The sequence below is a fragment of the Dendrobates tinctorius genome, unplaced genomic scaffold (assembly GCF_039654945.1).
Source record: "Dendrobates tinctorius isolate UK_male_01 unplaced genomic scaffold, ASM3965494v1 ptg000070l, whole genome shotgun sequence".
Taxonomy (NCBI): Eukaryota; Metazoa; Chordata; class Amphibia; order Anura; family Dendrobatidae; genus Dendrobates; species Dendrobates tinctorius.
In genome coordinates, this window is record NW_027361738.1 from 71422006 (window position 1) to 71442850 (window position 20845).

Sequence of the window (20845 nt, forward strand, 5' to 3'; positions counted from 1 at the left end):
AGTTCAGCGTCCTCAAATCTCTAGTGAGATTCAAATTCTCACCAATACTATATACACCTTCTACCTTGTTTTACAGTACCATATAGTTGGTGGTATTTTGGGTTCATTTTCACAAAAATGAGGAAGTATGGTGGAAGAGGCCGTGGAAGTGGGCGGGGGTTGCCAGCTGGTCCTGATGGTGGTGGTGTTGGTGGTGCATTTGTTGGTAGTGGCAAAAGCACAATAGCACCTAAGGCAGGAGGTGTTGAGCCTGCGTCATCGTCTGGCTCCACAAGGCCTCGAAGGCTCCCTTTTCTGGGAGTAGGTAAACCGCTTTTAAAGCCGGAGTTTCAGGAACAAGTTTTGGCTTACATTGCTGACACAGCCTCCAGCTCTCTCGCCTCCTCTTCTGAAGTTTCAAAAAATAAAAGCCCTGAGTAGTCAGTGGAGGCTCCTGGTCAGGAACAACACCTTTCCTTGTGTCCTTCACCCCTACCAAAAGTGAATGTTGCTGCAGGCCACACTTCACATTAGTCCATGTAGCTCTTTCTATCATACCATGCCTGGGTTATCAAGTCAAATCGTGAATTCCCCAGTCCAAGATAAATCTGACATGGAGTGTGGGTGGCCAGACAGGGCAGTGGGGTTAATCGGTACCGGGCCGGTGTCTCAGAGGGATGTGTCGCGTTTGTGGTGACGACTCGTTCCCTGGCCCTGGGCGTCCATGCAAAGGGGTGAATAACGTTTATAGATAAATGATACGTGATGCCACCTGTGGTTTCTGATCACATTGACCCGCGCTGCAGTGTCGCTCATCTGGGACAGATGTTGTGGTGCAGCTAAGATGTAGAAGCCCTGCACAGGTAGGGCGCAGTAGTCGCAGGGCAGATGAAAGAGTTGGTAGATGGTGTGCAGTGCAGGATGTAGCAGAGCCGTGCTGTTATGAGTTCATTTTCTCCTTCACCTCTGATGTCTGATGAACTCCCTCTGCTGGTGAAAGGAGGTAGTGAAATTGATCTGGATGGGAAGAACCTGTCATCTGAACAGGTGGAGTGTGATTGGACATCCGGAATTTCTGAGTGGATATAAGGCAGCCGACGCCCTGCAGGGTTGCTCGTGATCCTTTCTGCTCTGAGCTCTGGCATCCAGTTTAGTTCCTGTCTACTAAAAGCTAAGTTTTTGCTCTGCTATTTTTCCATGAGTTTTTGTCTGTTTACTTAGTGTTTGTGTTCAGCCTGCCCTGGTTGGGACGGGCTGAACTCCATTTTTGTCTCTGATCAGTTGTTCTCTTTGCTCTGTCTTCAGAATATACCTGAGTGCTGATATAGTGATTTTGAAGTCTAGTGACTTCAGGGCCTTTTCTATCAGACATGTTGGACATTATTTTTGGCAGGGTTTTTTGCGTGATTGCAGCCAGCATCTTTTCTGTCCTTATCTATCTAATTAGTTGGGCCCCATCATTTGCTCAGCCTGTCTTTCTGTCTGTGTTTGTGTTTTCATCTGTTTTTCACCGACAATACATGTTGGGGGCTGTCTATTGCTTTGGGGTCTGCTCTGGGGCAGTTTAGATTTCCCCTTCTTTCTTTAGGCTTATTTAGCTCTCCGGCTGTGACGAGGGGTCTAGGGCACCGTAGGAACCCCCCACGGCTACTGTTAGTTGTGGTGAATAGGATCAGGGGTTTGCAATCCGCTAGCTACCAACCTCTCCGGTTTTCTGGACTTAGCTTGTGTTTTTGTTTTTTCCTCCTCCGGTGACTCATTCATAACATCGTGCGCCAGGCGCAGGAGAAAGATGACAGACAGTCGTGCAGTTCCTTTACCTGTACTTGGTAAGTGCCATCCAGGACCCAGAGTACAGATAGAGAAGGAGTTGGTCAGCCTGGAAGCAAATTTGGAATTCTCTCTGCAGATAGGTAGTGTGGCCTCCGTTCTAGCGCTTATCTGAGGTACTCGCAGACTGAGTTCACTGAAGTTCCCCCTGTTGACTCTCTTTTGGAACTTTCTCATATGGCAGGCAGCCATAGCCTTTTCCTTCTGGCTCACACACGTTGCTGCTGGGGCCTCCGAGCCTTAGTTGGGAACAGAGCATTTACAGCTGCAACTTCCTCCGGTTTCTGCTGCAGGACCGTCAGTGTCCTTACAAACTCGGAGACGGGAATCCCAACCATGCGCTCCAGCTAGGAGTGAGCCTTAACTCTGCTCATCCTTCAGCTCCCCTTCTCACGTCCACACACTTCCCCTTCCCTTCACAGACTGCCCTAACTTACCTCCTCCCGACCACAGAGAGCAGCTCCTCAGCAGTCAGGTTCAGAGATCTCCCTGCTGGCCTGGAGTGGGAACTGTGTTGTGTGTTGGTTTAACTGCTAGAGAGATCCTTCGTTGCTCCCAAGCATGACATCACACTCCCTAGGAGGAAGGTAATGCCACTGTGGCGACCGTACTCCTGGGGGCGCCACAAGTGCACTGATGCCCAGCCACTGCTAGATGATTCTGCCGGTACATTGACCCAGACCACTCCATTCCCCTCGCACTCTACACAGTCAGAAGCTGACCCTGATGAAACTCAGGTTCCCCTTCCCGCATACTATACCACCTTACACGGTGACAAAGAGGAAGGTGCAGCTGAAAGTGCAGGTTCCTTCAGCAGGTGGGGGGGCATACTCATGGGCGATGGCACTGGCACAGAGCCCCTCATAGTATGCAAAGGTGTCTCTGCCGGTGTGAGGGCCCACCCGAGGGCCCACCCCCACCCGCCGTCAGACATACCGCCGTGCTATGAGGGGCCCTGTGCCAGTGCTGTCACCAATGAGTGGGCCCCCCTGCTTGCTCAGGATCACAGCACTTGCAAAGTTGAAATACTTACCTCTCCCTGCTCCACCGCCGTGACGTCTTCCGCGTTTCCTGACAGTGACATTCTGGTCAGAGAGCACGATGACATCACGTCTGTATGCCCTCTGCCTAAACAGTCCAAGTGCAGTGAGATGGAAGATGGGTACAACAAGGAGTCCAGATTAGTACAGGGATTCCCTAGCGAGACTTATTTAATTGTTTTCAATGTTGGGACAGCTATTTTTGGGGAACACTATACTCTGGAGAATGATATATGAGGCCCACCATACACTGGAGCATTCCAAAGGTGGACATCAGACACTGGAGCAGCATTTACAGGGTCCATTATGCACTGGAGCATTAGAAATGGGGCCCATTATATATGGAGCATTATTTGGGCCGATAACACAGTGGAGCTTCATCCTTGGGGACCAACATATACTGTAGCATTATGTGGAGCTCATCATATACTGTTTCAAACATTATATGAGACCAATAATTCTATATGGAGAATTATATGGGCCTCATTACTCTGTATAGCGCACTATGCGGTGGCCATAATACTGTATGGAGCAATATACTGTCCGTTTTTGGAGCTATTGGAGAATTTAAAATGGATATCGGTCATGAGATGTAAGAAGTGAAATATTTTTCATTGTACTATACCACTATTTCTCTGCCGTATCAGAGGATCATGAATTGTGGCATGTGTTAAAAGAGCCCAGTAATACTCTTTGGCCCAGGGCCCACGAAAATTTGAAGCCAGCCCTACCCCCCCCCCACAACTTTAGCCAAATAACCCCCAGTTTTCAATGCATAACTATTATAAAGTAAATTAAGGTTGACAAGCTTAAGTAATAAGAATTGATGTTTTTGGCATTAAAATGGGCACTGTAGGTGTGTTTCCTGTCCTCCACTCCCTGCCGACCTTGGTTCCCCATTGACTTGCATTGGGTTTCTTGTTTCAGTCGGCCTTCGACTTTTCACGATAATCGGCCGATTTTGTTCGACCCGACTTTTGAGAAAGTCGGGTTTCATGAAACCCGACTCGACCCGAAAAAAGGCAAAGTTGCTCATCTCTACCAACCACTTTAAACAACATTACTTTGCAACCTTTGCCTTCGACATCCGTTTTGGAGGTACGGATAAATCTCGTCCCCCTGTTCTCAAACCCATTCGCATCCCATTTCCGCAGCACTCCTTCCCGAAATCTAGAAGGACTGACTAACTCCCTCAATTGAAAAGAAAAAACCCCAAATAAGGTTGTCGGGAAAGTGCCCTGAAAAGGAGGTAACTCCCGCGAAGAGGAACACACATCCACTAGCTGATTGACAAAATCGATAAATACATGATAAAACACCGGCCAACTTCCGTCCCATACCCTTAGACCAGAAGTATTTTTGCTAAATCTTAAATACCCCTGAACTTAAAAATTCAAAAGCTATATCTGACATTAATTTATTCAATTTAGGACCAGACCATCTCTTCTCCCGACTATACCCAACCAATAACACCGAATTGCTCACCTCCTCCAGCCCTTTGCCCAATGCCGACCTCCAATCCTCCCAATTACCACATGCCTAAACATATTATGTCCACATACATTAAAGACTAGACAATAAATCCCTTACTGCCATTACTGCCTGATGGAAAGTTCCAGAACTCCACCGAACACATCCACCTTGTTAAACTCGCTCCTACTGTGGACCAGAAAAAGCTTCAAGAATAGAATAGAGTAACTCACTCCACGCCCAACCTCAGCTGATAACCACAAGTCAAATTAGGCCCAACCAAACCAAGTGCTGTAACACCCTGTCCAACGGCCACTCGGGAGGAGGTAAGGAATTTTAGGGGCCTATCCTCCCAAACCTTTGAAATCGAAACCAAACCGAATCTACCACCCTGAAAAGAACTCCTAACCTACAATGATAGTTCCACAATGATTGGGAATACCTGACACCAAACCCGATTATACGCCAGACCATTATTACTCCCAACATTTGGCCCTGACTCTACCAACCACCATTACTAAACCAAACCTTTTGCCCCGACTCTACCAACCACCCAAACTGAAATGTATAAGCCGAAACCATGCTGACCCGTCAAGCCAACAAAAGGAACTAAATCCACCAGTGCAATCCAGATGGACCTGCTATTATACAACTCTCTTTTGAGGCAAACAAATGAGTAGACACTGTCGCCATAGATAGCCGACGGCAGAACACTTTGCCCAACGACATAATATTACAGTCAAAATTAGCTTGTCCAGTAGAGATTGAGCCTCACGCAACGTCACCATCTACAAATCATTAACCCGACTCGCTTCTGCCTTCATGTCAACCATCATTTTAACCAGCGACCTGCCGTCCAACGCAAATTGTATCAATTTGATACCCAAGAAAAACTCCTTTTTTGTCACAGGACCCACCGTATTATGGGCCGCTAAAGGGACAGAAACTTCCTGTCCATGCTCCCCATTGTCCGTAATAGAATGAACAATCAGGATCCTGCGCCAAACCAGTGACCAAAATTTAATCCAATTAATGAATAGAGGAATTGAAAAAGAACATCTCTGTAAGCGACCATTCCAAGAAACAAACCAAGTGTCACAAGAATATGAACATGAAAGGGGGCACCCCATAAGTAGATAATGATCAACAAAGAGACCCAATCCCCAAAAACAACCCAACCAATGCATATTAACCGTTTTGGCCTAGTTCCCTTTCAACACAACCGTACCCAATCCATAGCAGCAACAAAAGAAGTGTACAACACCAAACCCAACTGAGGGTCGATACCCTCAGTTACCGATGACCTTTACGTAAAAGAATTGTGATGAATTTCTTTAAATGTACTAGGCCCCTCCATTTACCACCACACAAATCATTGAAACCCTCAAATTATTGAAGGAGAGCCTATTTAAACAGTCCAGCCCTTTTACCCATAGCCACATCTTTATATAATTGTTTAGAAGGCAAAGCCCACTTCAAGTTTCGGTAGACAACCAAATTTTAACGTCAACAAGAGGAATCCTGAAAACCGTCCCTAAAACCCTCTCTTACCCGTGGGCTGCCATCTTATTAAGACACCTATTTATAAAGCCTCTCTTCCTGACACAATGACCTCGACCCTTTTTTCAATTCCATCATTACCCCTTTGCTTTCTTCCCATGAAACACTTTACCACCCCATGACCTACTTAAATAATAAACACGACCCTTTCTCCATTGCCACCGTGTCTCCTGACCGCTACATATTCCCGGTGCATACAGGTAACGATTGTTTCCTATGCCCCAGCCTACCCGGGGCCCTTATCCTGCTTTTCACTGTCGAAACTGCTCAACATATTTAGCCTAAAAAACCTCACCAAACACATTCATGTAACCTGATGACTCACAGATCTACATCTCTGGACCAGATATCACCTCCCTACTAAACAGAATCCCTCAATGTCTGTCTGCTATTTCATCCTTTTTCTCCACTAGATTTCTAAAACTTAATATGGACAAAAAAGAACTAATCATCTTTCTCCCATCTCACGTGACCCCCCCCAACAGACCTATCCATTAAACGGCTGCCCACTCTCTCCAGTCCCACAAGCTCTCTGCCTCAGGGGTTATCCTTGACACTGATCTCTCTTTCAAACCACATATCCAAGCCTTTTCTGCTTCCTGCCGACTTCAACTCAAAAATATTTCACGGATCCGTACATTCCTCAACCAAGAATCTGCAAAAAGTCCATGCCCTCATCATCTTCCGCCTTGACTACTGCAACCTCCTGCTCTGTGGCCTCCCCTCTAACACTCTCGCACCCCTCCAATCAATTCTTAACTCTGCTGCCCGACTAATCCACCTGTCCCCCCGCTATTCCCTGGCCTCTCCCCTCTGTCAATCCCTGCACTGGCTCCCCATTACCCAAAGACTCCAGTTCAAAACCCTAACCATGACATACAAAGCCATCCACAACCTGAGTCCTCCGTACATCTGTGATCTCGTCTCCCGGTACTTACCCGCATGAAACTTCCGATCCTCACAAGATCTCCTTCTGTACTCCCCTCTTCTCTCCTCTTCCCACAATCGCATACAAGATTTCTCCCGCGCATCCCCTCTACTCTGGAACTCTCTACCACAACATATCAGACTCTCGCCTACCATGGAAACCTTCAAAAAGAACTTGAAGACCGACCTCTTCCGACAAGCCTACAACCTGCAGTAACCACCGATCGACCAAACCGCTGCATGACCAGCTCTACCCTCGCCTACTGTAACCTCACCCATCACGTTGTAGATTGTGAGCCCTCGCGGGTAGAGTCCTCTCTCATCTTGTACCAGTCGTGACTTACATTGTTTAAGATTACTGTACTTGTATGTATTATGTATACCCCTCCTCACATGTAACACGCCATGGAATAAATGGCGCTATAATAATAAATAATAATAATAATAACCACAAATCCCAAGCAGTTCTTCGGGGACCTTTTGTAAATAAGGATAGCTAGGATAGCGGATAACTGTACCCATTAGAGAAGTTTCTCCAAATTAAACAAACCCTCTTTTTATCCTCACCTCACCTTGTCTAAATAAAAACGTTCCACTTGAAGCAATGAAAATATCTCAACATATTGTCCTTTCCAAATCGTGTCCCCTACCCCATGTTTCAAGTGCACCCCAAAGTCCCCTCAAACACAAACCTCACCCTTAGCATACTCATCTAGTAGCAATGAATCCACTCTTTCCTCCTCGCCTCCTGCCTTCACTAACAGGCTGCACTTCATGCCGAACTGGATATATGCATCTCATCCACTCATATTGCCTTAAAAAACACCTATCCTTAGCACTACCCAGCCTTGCTGCGGAAGGTGCTACCCTGCCTTGAGGAGTCCCGGATCCCCATAACCTGTAGTGATCCCAGATCCCCATAACCTGACTAAATACCGTATGGATCCCAGATGCCTATAACCGGACAAAATTCCGTAGCCCATGCAAAATAAACATCATGCCTCCGCTAGCCCCCCTTAATAAAACAAAATTTCTAACCCATACACTCATAAAAGGCTAGCAAAGGGTTAAGAGTAAGGAACAAATAATCAGTCTCACCTGGCCGCCTGGGTGCTGTGATCCCAGCAGCCGCAGATCCTGAATCCGGTTGAATCGATTCGTGCTGGTCCCCGAAATGTTGCGGTGTCCTAATGCTTCACGCGATCCTGGTGATCGATCTGCTGCCTGCATGTTCCATCAGGCTCCCCCTTGCTTTTTGCCCCCGGGCCAGCCTGACACTGCCTGCCATCTTGTTGAAGCGCCGCTTCTGCCACTGAATGGGCGGTGCCGGCTGGCTGCCGCACGCGATGATATCCTCGCTGAGGGGCCTGCGTACCAGGCCCCTGTCCTCTCACTGTATCCTGACCACGCCGAGCAGATCTACCACCCGACAGGGCGTCCGCCGCAACCGGACCGTAAGCCTTCTGTGATGATGTAGAGAGGAAGGCCGACTCGTCCTCTGTTGAAGGCCCCACCGCCTAATCGGATTCCTCCCGGTTCTCGTAACGTGAGCTGACGGCTTACAGCTCACACCCCGAGCCGGAGGGTCCCAGTAGGGGCTCCTGATGCGGTGCCGAACCAGAAGGGGACCTGCGGACTAAGGTATGCCAGAGAATTAGCTCTCTGCGGCCGATATCCATCCTGCAGTGCCTGAGGTGACCCGGTCACAGCTCCCTGTAGCAAGTCTTGGAAGGCAGTTTGCATCCAGTTAGCACCCTGCGACTCCTCAGCATACCTCAGCTGTTGGAGCATTGTTTCCACCTCCATAATTAAGGTTCTACATAAGAGACCCCACAGCTTCTTGTCACTATGTGGGGGAACCTAAAATGGTTGCCCCACTAAGATGGCCACTGTCTTTATAATGATAAGGCTACTTTCACACATCAGTTTTTGTGCATCAGGCGCGATGCGGCGAAAAGTGTAAAAACCGGATCCGGCGCCTGTTGCCACCGGATCCGTTTTTTTCCCCATAGAGTTTCATTATCGCCGCATCGCGCCTGATGCCTATGCGGCGTATCCGGTTTTTGCCAGATCCGGCAAAAACAGCCGGTCCGGCGTCTGGAAAAAACGTTCTCTGCAACGTTTTTTCTCAGCGCCGGACCGGCTTTTTCCACAGCGCATGCCCGGACTCTGTGAATGTTAACCCCACAAGTGCCCGGTGAGAGAGAGAGATCTCTCTCTGTCACCCAGACACTTGTGAGAGATCTCTCTCGCCGGGCACTTGTGGGGTTAACACTCACAGTGTCTGGGTGAGAGAGAGAGATCTCTCTGTGGGGTTAACCCCACAAGTGCCCGGCAAGAGAGAGAGATTCTCTCGCCCGGACACTGAGTGTTAACCCCACATGTCTCTCTCTCTCTCCAACCCCCTCTCCTCTCCCCTCCCCTCCCCTCTCCTCTCCCCTCCCCTCACCTCCCTTTCAGCAGCTGTCTCTCTCAGCGGCTGTCTCTGTCCACCTCCTGCTGCGGCTCCTTTAAATCATGTCCGAGCCGTATCAGACGCCGCACACACATCCGGTGTCACGGCTGCAGGCCGGATCCGGCGGCCGGGCTTTTCGCCGCACGCCGCCGGACCCCACACACCGGATGTGTGAAAGTAGCCTAACTTGTACTCCAGCTCTGACCCCGCCTCCCCCTCATCCCAGCACTAGCCCCCACCTTATCCAAATACATTAACCCCATAGTACCATCCTAATCCCTAAAGGCCCTTTTACATTTAGCGATGCACCAGTGATCCAACCAGCGATCCGACCCGGTCAGGATCGCTGGTGCATCGCTAAATGATCGCTAGTGAGCTTTCATCCAGAAAGATCTCACAGCGATGCAGCAGCGACGCAGCGCACGATACTTACCTTTCACACACAGCGATCCAGACGTCCTCCCGCCCGCCTCCACGCGTCGCTGGACGTCACAGCAGGAAGTCTCAGCAGGAAGCGCCCGACGAGAAATGGAGCCGGACATTCTCGCGCGATCAGCGATGGACAGCGGGGGAGCCGGTCGCTGGTAAGTATCACACATAGCGATATCGCTAGCAATATCGCTATAACGTCACAAAACCGGTGACGTTTTAGCGATATTGCTAGCGATATTGCTTAGTGTAAAACCCCCTTTACTCCAGCTCACTATATTCCCACTCAACCCTGTCATGTTGGCCTCCCTTTTAAGGCCTGCGGCCCAGTACGGCCTCTCTAAGCAGTTATAAACTCTCTCATCAGTAAGAGCTCACCAACTGATCCTCAGTTAACTCATTCTGCAGCCAGCAAAAGACAGTGCAACTCAGAGGCTCTTGAAGGCAAATGGTGCAAATTTTTTATTAATGAAACTCCATGGCAAAAATTATTTTTAGCCACAAATGCATACGATTAAGTAAAAAAAAAAAACCTCACTAGAGTTCTAGTCCTCTTCCTATTCATGGGGACAGCATTGTGATTAGGGATGTGGGATTGTATAGGAAGTTCTCTATAAAATTAAAGGGATGTTCTACTTTAAAACAAAGTGGTCCCCAAATAACAGAACTCGTGCATGATAACAAATTTGAATAGTACGCATCCTCCCCGGGTTCAGTGCCGTCTTTCCTACGCCATTTCTTCAATGTTTTGACTGCATCAGAGAGGACATGTTAACAGATCACATCACCGCTGCAGCCAATCACTCAGGTCAACAGCTAGTGTCACCTGCAATGACAGAGCCCCTTAATTCAGTGATTGGCTGCAGTGGCGATATGAGCTGTCATCGTGATGTCACCACTGCAGCCAATACACTGAGACTGAAGCTGTAGCAGAGAGACACTAAGAATTATATGATTTTATTATTTTACTCAAGTTTTAATCATTTAAAAGGTTATGTTAGAAATGGAAATTTCCTTTAATCACATTTGTCAACTCTTCCTGGTGGTTCCGGGAAAAAGGGGAACCAACAAAACTCCATGAAGAGATGACAAACTGTTTGGGTGGTGCTGACACCTCCATGAACATAGCGCTTCCAGGAGGCTTCTCGCAGTCAGCCATTAGACTAAGCCCCGGAGTCCAGACGTAAATTAAGGAAGCATGGAAAAGATGGAGCATGAAAAAGGGTTGTGGTTATGATGAGCCACATTATTCGCCTCTAAAAAGTGTCAGGAAGGCAAAAAAAACCTTACAGTTCTCAACTTACTAAAATGCCCATTATAAAAAGAGCTGCTACAATAATTCATGCAGAAATGTAAATGTTCCCAGAAGTTCTAAAAAGTGGTTATGTGGTGATCAAGGGCATTTCTGGATGTGGACATGATTATTATTCCTATTTTTTTAATATTATTGATGAACATATCTAAACTAGTAAGATATAAGCTACTCCGATAAATGGTCAACCATGCAATACATCATCAGGCCAGATCATCTGAAGATGGAGCTGGTCATACTTAGTATCCTTCCACTGTAACTTATGGGACGCATCAATAGTGATGAAGTGCAGGACAGAGAAAAATAAGCAATACAAAGAAATAACTTTCATTACAATGAAAAACTAAAGGATAACAAAAAATATTAGTTATCTCAACACCAAGAACACAATTGACACAAGCTGGTGGGTTAACTAGAAGGAGAGGCACACCTGAAAAATAATACAAAATGTAGGGTTCTGGTGCAAAATATGAGACATAACTAAATATAGTAGAAGCAAAAATGGCATGCCAAAGGAAAAGTATATAAATAATATGATAAAAATCCATATTAGAATATAGTAATATGCCTCATGGCAGTCAAGATAGAGAGGCTCATCCACCTAAAACCCTCGACGCGCGTTTCATAAATGCTTCATCAGGGAAGCACAATTACGGTAAGCTAGATATAAGCTGACCACTTCACGCACCCATTTAGCTGAGTGCAAGGGGGTAAAGTGGCAAAGAGGTACAACATATTGACCATCAGCCCTGACCAAAATTACTAACGACCTACTTACAGCCAAATCAAATGGACAATACTCTATACTCCTGCTTCCAGACCTGTCCGCTGCATTTGACACAGTTGACCACTGCCTCCTACTACAGATCCTCTCCTCCTTTGGCATCAAAGGCCTTGCCCTATCCTGGATCTCCTCATACCTTTCCAACCGCACATTCAGCGTCTCCCACTCCCACACCACCTCCTCATCCCACCCTCTCTCTGTTGGAGTCCCCCAAGGCTCTGTTTTAGGACCCCTACTCTTCTCAAGCTATACACTTGGTCTGGGGCAACTCATAAAGTCCTATGGATTCCACTACCACCTTTATGCTGATGACACTCAGATCTACCTCTCTGGCCCAGACGTCACCTCTCTGCTGTCCAGAATCCCAGAGTGTCTATCAGCCATATCCTCCTTCTTCTCCTCTCGCTTCCTCAACCTCAATGTAGACAAATCTGAACTCATCATCTTTCCTCCTTCTCACAGATCTTCTTTACCCAACCTAGCTATAACAATTAATGACATCACGCTTTCCCCAGTACCAGAAGTCCGCTGCCTTGGAGTAACCTTTGACTCTGCCTTGTCCTTCAAACCGCACATCCAAGCTCTTTGTACCTCCTGTCGCCTCCAGCTCAAAAATATTTCCAGAATCCATCCTTTCCTCAACCCTCAATCTACTAAAATGCTTGTGCATGCCCTCATCATCTCCCGCCTCGACTACTGCAACATCCTTTTCTGTGGTCTCCCTGCTAACACCCTCGCACTTCTCCAGTCCATCCTTAACTCTGCCGCCCGACTAATTCATCTGTCTCCTCGCTACTCCTCCGCTTCTCCCCTCTGCAATTCTCTTCACTGGCTCCCATTCCCTCAGCGTATCCAGTTCAAATTACTAATTCTGACCTACAAGGCCATCTATAACCTGTCTCCCCCATATGTCTCTGAACTAATCTCCCGATACTTTCCCTCACGTAATCTCCGGTCCTCCCAAGACCTCCTTCTCTCCTCCACACTTATTCGCTCCTCACTCAACCGCCTCCAAGACTTCTCCTGAATAGCCCCCATCCTCTGGAATTCTTTGCCCCAACAAGTCCGACTATCAACCACATTTGGATCCGTCAGACGGAACCTGAAAACCCACCTCTTCAAGAAAGCCTACAGCCTGCAATGACCCCGCTACCTCCTTCTCTCTCACCACTACCGGTGATATCACCTCAACCAACACCGGAACTGCTGCAACCCACCAACCTACTGTCTCCTTCCCCACCATCCTGTATCATGTAAGCCCGAAAGGGCAGGGTCCTCTCTCCACTCTGTATCAGTCTGTCATTGTTAGTTTGTTTACTGTAAGTGATATCTGTAATTTGTATGTAACCCCTTCTCATGTACAGCACTATGGAATCAATGGTGCTATATAAATAAATAATGATAATAATAATAATAATTGATGCGCTTCTTGTGAGAAAGCTTTGGGAACGTGGAAAGGGGGGTGCTGAATGTGGTTTGCGACCATCTTTCATATGAACCTAAGAAAGTTTTGGAACCACTGCATTGGGGCATATGGACAGTGGCTGTCATGAATATTGTTATTGGGTTGCCCTCCCAGGGCTGTGGGGTACTCGGTACCGGGCCGGTGTCAGCGGGATTTGTCACAGCAGCGGTGACCCGGTCCGTGGCCCTGGGCACCCAATTAATAGGGGAGATTGAAATGGTGAAATGTAAATGAATAGTTTGTGATGCCACCTGTGGTGTTTGGCAAGTGAGATGTTAAGCCGACGCTGCATGCAGATCCTCTGGGGCTGGTGGTGTGTTGCAGCCAAGATGGTGAAGCTCCCCACAGGTGGAGCTGTAGCCCCAGGGAAGTGTAGATGTAGGGTTAGAGGAGAGGCACAGGCAGTGTAAAAGCTGGTACCCAGATGTAGCGGTGCTGGGTGCATTGGCGCAAGAATGAATGGAGGACACCAGGGCATGTAGTTCTAAAGCTTTACTCACAGTCTGTAGTACACACAGGTGCCTGCCTCCGTGCTGTGTCCTCTGGGTCAGGGACTCAATCAACCTCCAGGCCAGATGGAATGCTCCCTTCCAACACTCCGCCAACATGTACCTTTCTGAACGTCTGGTCTTATAGCGCCTTTAAGTGAAGTACTCCTAGTACTGAGTTACACTGGAGTGCCTCCTGACAGATGTTCTCAAGAACTATACTTGTACGGCAGATAGCTGTAGCCTGCTTCGGGGACTCCTTGATCCTGAGTCCCGGCTCACTATCCAAGTTGTTGTTGTGCCCCCAAGTCTATGATGGGAGTAGTGCATTTACAGCCCACTACTCCTCCGGTGTCTGCTGTAGGACCCTGAGTATCCATACAACCTTGGGGATCGGGCCCCAGCCTTGCGCTTAGAACTTCTAGGCAGGGTTCTCTTCTAACCCACGTTCTCTGTTCCCTTTTACTCCTACGTTCCGTACTAGTCTTTCCTTCTTATGGAAGATCAGGTTTCTGTTCAATGTCTTTCTCCTTCTTTCCTTTCCCATGCCAGCAGACCCAGGTCACTGAGATCTGCTGTAGCACCTCCTTCCTCCATCCCTCTCCCAGGGATCTTCTCTCCTCACTCTCCGACTGACTGACTGACCTCAAATCCTAAACCCTGCCGCTCTTTTATGTATTCTAACTCCACCCGCCTCCCAGCACGTTTCGTGTTCCAAGCAGGGAACCACCAAAGGTGCTCTGCTACACTCCAAGCAGGGAGCCGCAATGTGGCTTTGCTGAACTACTGTGTTGTGTGGGATGCAGGTGTTGGAGCGTGGTCAGGAGCCTCCAACTTACCTGGATGGTGGGGCACCACACCTCAGGAGGAGGTGCAGTACCTCTGTGGCGACTGAGCCTCAGGGGCGCCACATTATAAGTCTAATAGTGTCAATGGATGTAAGGGTAATAACAGTGGAAGGGTCTGTTTTCTCCTTTAACCATATATGCTGGAATCAATATCTAACTCTATATGTAGGTATTTACTGTATGTCTTGTATTCATGGCCCATTAGTAACAATAGGTGAAAGTTACTACCATAAAGTGGAAGCATTGTCTGTGATATATATTACAGATGTCACCCTAAGTCTTCCGAACCCGCCCATTTTGGTAGGACCTGTTGACCATCTAATATGTATCAGGGCCTCCTAAATCTTAACAATAATAATAACAAATGATATCAGGGAAGAGACGGATCGGACAGTTGAATTGCAACACTGATCCTTTTGTTTCCTGAGGAGATCCAGTAAGTCACCACCAATGACAGCTTGTAATGACTTACTCTGTTCTCTACTGCAACACACGCTCGCTCAGCCGGCCAATCGTGCATGTGTATGGGACAGTAAGGAGAAGTAGAGAGCAGCTTAAAGGAGAAACTATTTGTATACTTTTCTTTGCAACATGCATCTATTTGTCCTAGACAACCATTGCTTAGCAGATAAATTCATTTTCTACAAGAAAAGTTATACCGTATAGAACCTTTGGAAAGACCATAAGTATACTGTAGAGGAGAACCATAAAGCTACTAAGGGGCGCTTGTAGTTGAGGGATCATACAGAGTTTGTCCCGTGCCCTTTAATATAGGCTGGTGAGAACCTGTGAATGACTCTACCCTGTCAGATTATGTTTGGGAAGAGATGGATCCAACACGTTGGATTTCCAACTTGTGATCATTTTTGTTCACTGGGAGATAAGCCACTGCCAGAGGAGTCTGGCACTGGCTTTTTCATCGTCTAGCCCCGGCACCAGCTCTCTTATGCATGGAGGAGCTGTCAGTTGACAGCTTTCTAATGGGCAAGACGGCCCTTAGACTCTGGTGTGATCAATTGAGATCCATCCATGCCTTCCTTTTTCTAAAAGAAAAGGTAAAAGTCTGGATGACTATTCCGTTTACTAAGTTTAAGGAATTCATCTATGGAGAATTGGAAGTGTTGAGCTCCTTTCTGATATTGAACACTAAGATCATAAAACAATGATTTTCTGGATTTCTTTTTAGATTCTGTCTCTCACAGGTGAAGTGTACCTACGATAAAAATTACAGACCTCTCCATTCTTTGTAGGTGGGAAAACTTACAAAATCGGCAGTGTACCAAATACTTAATTTCTGCACTAATTACAAGGATTATCGTTAAAAAGTGTCATCTAATTGGCAAGGCGTGTGTGGCATAACTTGTCACTCCATTTTCTCATGACTCTGGGCTCATACTATACTACAGGCAGGAGGATATCAGTTAATTAGTGATCGCTCTAGACAACATTATCACTTAATTAGTTAATTAGTGATGAGACAAGGGATGAAACTGAAGAAGAAACAGTGTGAAAGAGCAAATAATAAATGGCTCCAAAAATGACTGGACAGCTCAGTCGGTAGAGCATCACACTTTGAATCTGAGGGTCCAGGGTTCAAGTCCCTGTTCGGGCAGAAGGTTTTAATAAAGAGGAAGACAATAAACGTTATATTTTGAAGGATGTAATAAAACTACAGAAAAACAAATGATGGCGACTATTCAGCAAAATATCACGATTACGGTGATTTAACTTAGTTTTAACATTCTACGATTCTATGTGAATCCTGCATTGAGCAGGGGGTTGGACCAGATGACCCAGGAGGTCTCTTCCAACGCTAACATTCTAAAATATATATATATATATATATATATATATATATATATGAAAAAAAAGAATAAATTTCCTTTAAAGTGCATTCCCACCGCACAACTGCTCTGCAAAATAATATTTAGGTGCATCTATAAGATTGTTTTACACTTTCTATCCAAAACTGAGGACATTAGCTCTCACATGACCCCAAATATAGAGGTGCTTAGTAAATAAATAGTGGTGTGGAGCACAATGAGGGCAGGACACAGGAGAGAGGAGTCCTCGCTTATTATGTATAGCATCCTCCATTACTACACAGTGTTCTTCCTTATTATGTATCACAACCTCCATTACTACAGTGTTCTCCCTTATTATGTATAGCATCCTCCATTACTACAGAGTTCTCCTTTATTATGTATAGAATCCTCCATTACTACACAGTGTTCTTCCTTATTATGTATCACAACCTCCATTACTACACAGTGTTCTCCCTTATTATGTATAGCATCCTCCATTACTACAGAGTTCTCCTTTATTATGTATAGAATCCTCCATTACTACACAGTGTTCTTCCTTATTATGTATCACAACCTTCATTACTACACAGTGTTCTCCCTTATTATGTATAGCATCCTCCATTACTACAGAGTTCTCCTTTATTATGTATAGAATCCTCCATTACTACACAGTGTTCTTCCTTATTATGTATCACAACCTCCATTACTACACAGTGTTCTCCCTTATTATGTATAGCATCCTCCATTACTACACAGTGTTCTCCCTTATTATGTATAGCATCCTCCATTACTACACAGTGTTCTCCCTTATTATGTATAGCATCCTCCATTACTACAGTGTTCTTCCTTATTATGTATCACAACCTCCATTACTACACAGTGTTCTCCCTTATTATGTATAGCATCCTCCATTATTACAGAGTTCTCCCTTATTATGTATCGCAACCTCCATTACTACACAGTGTTCTCCCTTATTATGTATAGCAACCTCCATTACTACACAGTGTTCTCCCTTATTATGTATATTATCCTCTGTTATTACAGAGTTCTCCTTTATTATGTATAGCAACCTCCATTACTACAGTGTTCTCCCTTAGTATGTATAGCGTCATCCATTCCTACACAGTGTACTTGCTAATTATGTACAGCGCTATCCATTATTATATTGCGTCCTTGCTTTTCAGGTATAACGCCCATTTCTTATTACATAATATCCTCTCTTATTATGTACAGCCTCATCCATTATTACATAGTGTCCTCCCTTATTACGTAAAGTGCTGTCTACAAGGGAAAACATTTTGATATATAGATGATAAATAGAATAATAAATGCAGGAGATGATTTGATGGATAGATAATAGATAGATATTTAGTCATTTGAAGCACAATGCATCTCTCTCACTCCCTCCTTTCTCTGCTGGCTATCACTGACCTGGGTGGCTTGCTGAAATGCAATTGGGTTAAGTGTTGAGATTTTAAGCTTTAGGCTTTCTAAATATAGATGAGGTTTTAAACCACACATCAAATAATGATTCGACCACAGGGCTAAAGTAAAGAAACTGAACCTTGGAATTAAACCGAAAGGCAAAAAAACAACCTAAACAAGATGCCTATGCTGGTCCTGTATACACAGAATAAACCATGACTTAGCTTGCAGCGTAATATAACCCCAAACTGTTTTTGAAATAATTTTGAGAACACATCATGTATAATGTCTATGAAAAAAAGTGAAGTTGAGGAAAAATACAATTAAAAATAAAAATAAATATACAGGTAAAATTTATACGATTCTGAATTTATAATAATAATAATCCAAATATTAATATTAATGTTATTAAGTTAAGTTAAAGTGATTTGAATATTACTTACCCAGGACACATTTTTACCCTTGGGAGCCTTTAGCATGGCAGCATGCAGCGATAAAAAGATTACTAACAGCCCCACCAGCATGGGAAATCCAAATTCCTCTGTAGTCCAGAAATATAAACTCTTCCCGTCTCGTCAATACCGGCATATTAAACGGTAATCACAGCAGAAATAAAGCAAAGCCATCGATCTTCTCGATAATCCCGCGCATGAAAAAAAGTCGAGATTTGTTGCTTGTTTTCGGTTCACGTAAACTCAGCCCCTGAGATGTTCATTTTTTTTTTGGGGGGGGGGTTAAAAATTAAAATAAAATTCCATCAAAATACAATAAAAAAAAATGTATATATAAAAGATATAAAACGGAAACTTCACTAACAATAATAAAAAAAAGTCTAATATGACAAATGCAGCCGCCCGTCTGCCGTGGAACAGCCGTGCTGATTACTCACAAAGCTTTAATAAAGGCTCTGAGGCTGAAGCTTATGCGAGAGAATTAAGACATAAATACTAGATGCTGCTACCATTCAGGAGACCTTGAAAGTTGCATGGTGATCGTATCATCCCACAGGCATCTGTGCTTGCCTTTGGAGGTTTTTCCTCATTTTTTTTCCCTTTTTTTTGTGTAACCCCCTCCCCAGGACTAAATATAGTAGAAAAAAAAAAAAAAAGAGTGTCGTTCAGCCTGAAATAAATAATAGATGCAACCAGGTAGAGATTACCAGGCAGGCACGCTTGCAGGATGTCACTATCGGAGGCTCAGCGAGCACCTGTTGGTGATGTAACGCCACAATGGGATTCCGGTAACCTGACAACCAATAAGGTTCGGGAAGAAAAACAATTTGTAGCCCGGCATAAAGGGAAAGCTGGAATCACTGATCTGTCTTGTGTGTGCGCCGGTTTATCCCCCCCGCCGCCGTCCACCCTTTACTTTTACTGCACTGGCTGCCAATCTAGATTAGCGCAGCAGATCCAGGCTAAATTTTGCAACTATCAGAAGTGATTAGTGTGCGTTGATTGAAATCGGATCATGCATCTCACTCGCCGAGGCCTGTGTGCCGATTAGGAAAGAAGAGTAGTATAGAAAACGCGAAAATAAATAAATATTTACACTTTGTATAAACAGGGCTGTAAACATAAATGCAGTTTAAAGGGGCTCATCCCTGATCAAGAAAAAAAAAAGGCAAAAATATAACAAAATAATAAAAGGAGCATTACTCACCTTTCAGAAAATCGTTATCCCCCCCCCCCCCGGCTGCAGTTTGCTATCAAATAAACCACAAACTGATCTCTACTCACTCTTCTCTGCGCTAGGTCTCTGTGTCCGGTATTGGCTGCGGCACTGACGCCGCGTGATCTAAGCGGCAGCCAATCAGTGAGCTCAGAAGGAGTCATTCTACCAACATGAGATCACTGATTGGCTGCCGCGATGGGAAGTTAGCAAAGCATCCAATGCCAAAACACCGACCGTAGCGCCAGAGGCTCAATCCCGGACCCAGGGGCTTGGGAATGTGAGGAACGAAGTTTATCAGCCAAGTATGAAGATTTTCTGAAAGGGAACAAGCCCTTTTAAATACCACAAAGCTCCAGTGCTCCCCACCGTTTTCTGTCTACCCGGCTACAGTGATGATGTCAGTCTACACATGCGACCGCTGCAGCTAATCTTGTGCCATAGGCCACTGAGACCAGTAATTGGTTGCAGTAGTTATGCGGGTAGATGGGATAACATTGTGCCCAAGTGCATTCAGCGGCGGAACATTGCTCAGACGACCATTAATAACTTCACTGATAGCAGACGAGACTGTGTCGGGATTCCTGCATGTGGCGCTCATACGCCATACAGAATAAATCGAGATGTTCTCATGGGCAAAAAAAAATATTTTTTTTTTGTTATCGATGATTGTTAGGTTTCTCATCTCTACACTCTGTAAGGCCTCATTTCTCTCTTGATTTGCACAGGCCCTCCAACAGTAGGGATTATTTTATTCAAAGCTCAGCCCTAGATGAGTCGCAAAGTTAATCTGGGACAGCTGTTGTAGCTGGCCGGTCAGCTGGAAATGTGGCCTGCCATCCACGGTAGTCATTTACGCTTTAGCACATACTGTTGTAGCAGGCTCCATAGGAAAACCTCTGTCAAATTGGAGGTAGCGTAGGGCTGCAGAGACTTCTGTTCTGTTGGGGTTTTTTTCAGCTCTGTCCCTTTTTTTTGCTTGCATTTTATATATATATATATATATATATATATATATATATATATATACTGTATATATCTAGATTTAGCCACTAGAGGGCGAACTACAGGTGTATTAAGTTTGTGTTTAGACTGCTTAGACAGGACAGACGGCATTTCATTTTGAACAACCCGAACAGACTTCTCATCTTGGGTGATTTTATAAAATGTGTTGTCTACTTTCTGGAGATTAAAAAAAAAAACAAAAAAAACAGCAAATGATATTTAACTTTCGTTCCCCAGTGCTGATGATCCTGTGATCTTCTCAGTCTTTGCTTACAAGCGCCTGGCATGTGACTGCTACATCCAATCAGTGGCCTTGGTGGTCGCACGCCATATTTAGGCTATGTTCCCACCATGA

General features: G+C 45.4%; 1 protein-coding gene and 1 non-coding gene across 5 annotated transcripts in view; one reads left to right on the plus strand and one right to left on the minus strand.

Annotated features, from left to right (window-relative positions):
* CACNB2 (calcium voltage-gated channel auxiliary subunit beta 2) overlaps nucleotides 1-20845 on the minus strand; it is a 383897-nt gene that overhangs the window by 213299 nt on the left and 149753 nt on the right. The window contains exon 1 of one of the 4 annotated variants that reach the window (XM_073581857.1): nucleotides 7905-9170. The exons of the other annotated variants lie outside the window; for them this stretch is intronic. Within the exon in view, the coding sequence (XP_073437958.1) occupies nucleotides 7905-8036 (132 nt within the window). The 5' untranslated portion in view covers nucleotides 8037-9170. Of the gene's footprint in view, nucleotides 1-7904; nucleotides 9171-20845 lie in introns of those variants that run through there. 4 annotated transcript variants of the gene reach the window in all.
* On the plus strand, nucleotides 16127-16199 carry TRNAQ-UUG (transfer RNA glutamine (anticodon UUG)). The gene has a single exon. It is a non-coding gene; the product is annotated as a tRNA-Gln (tRNA).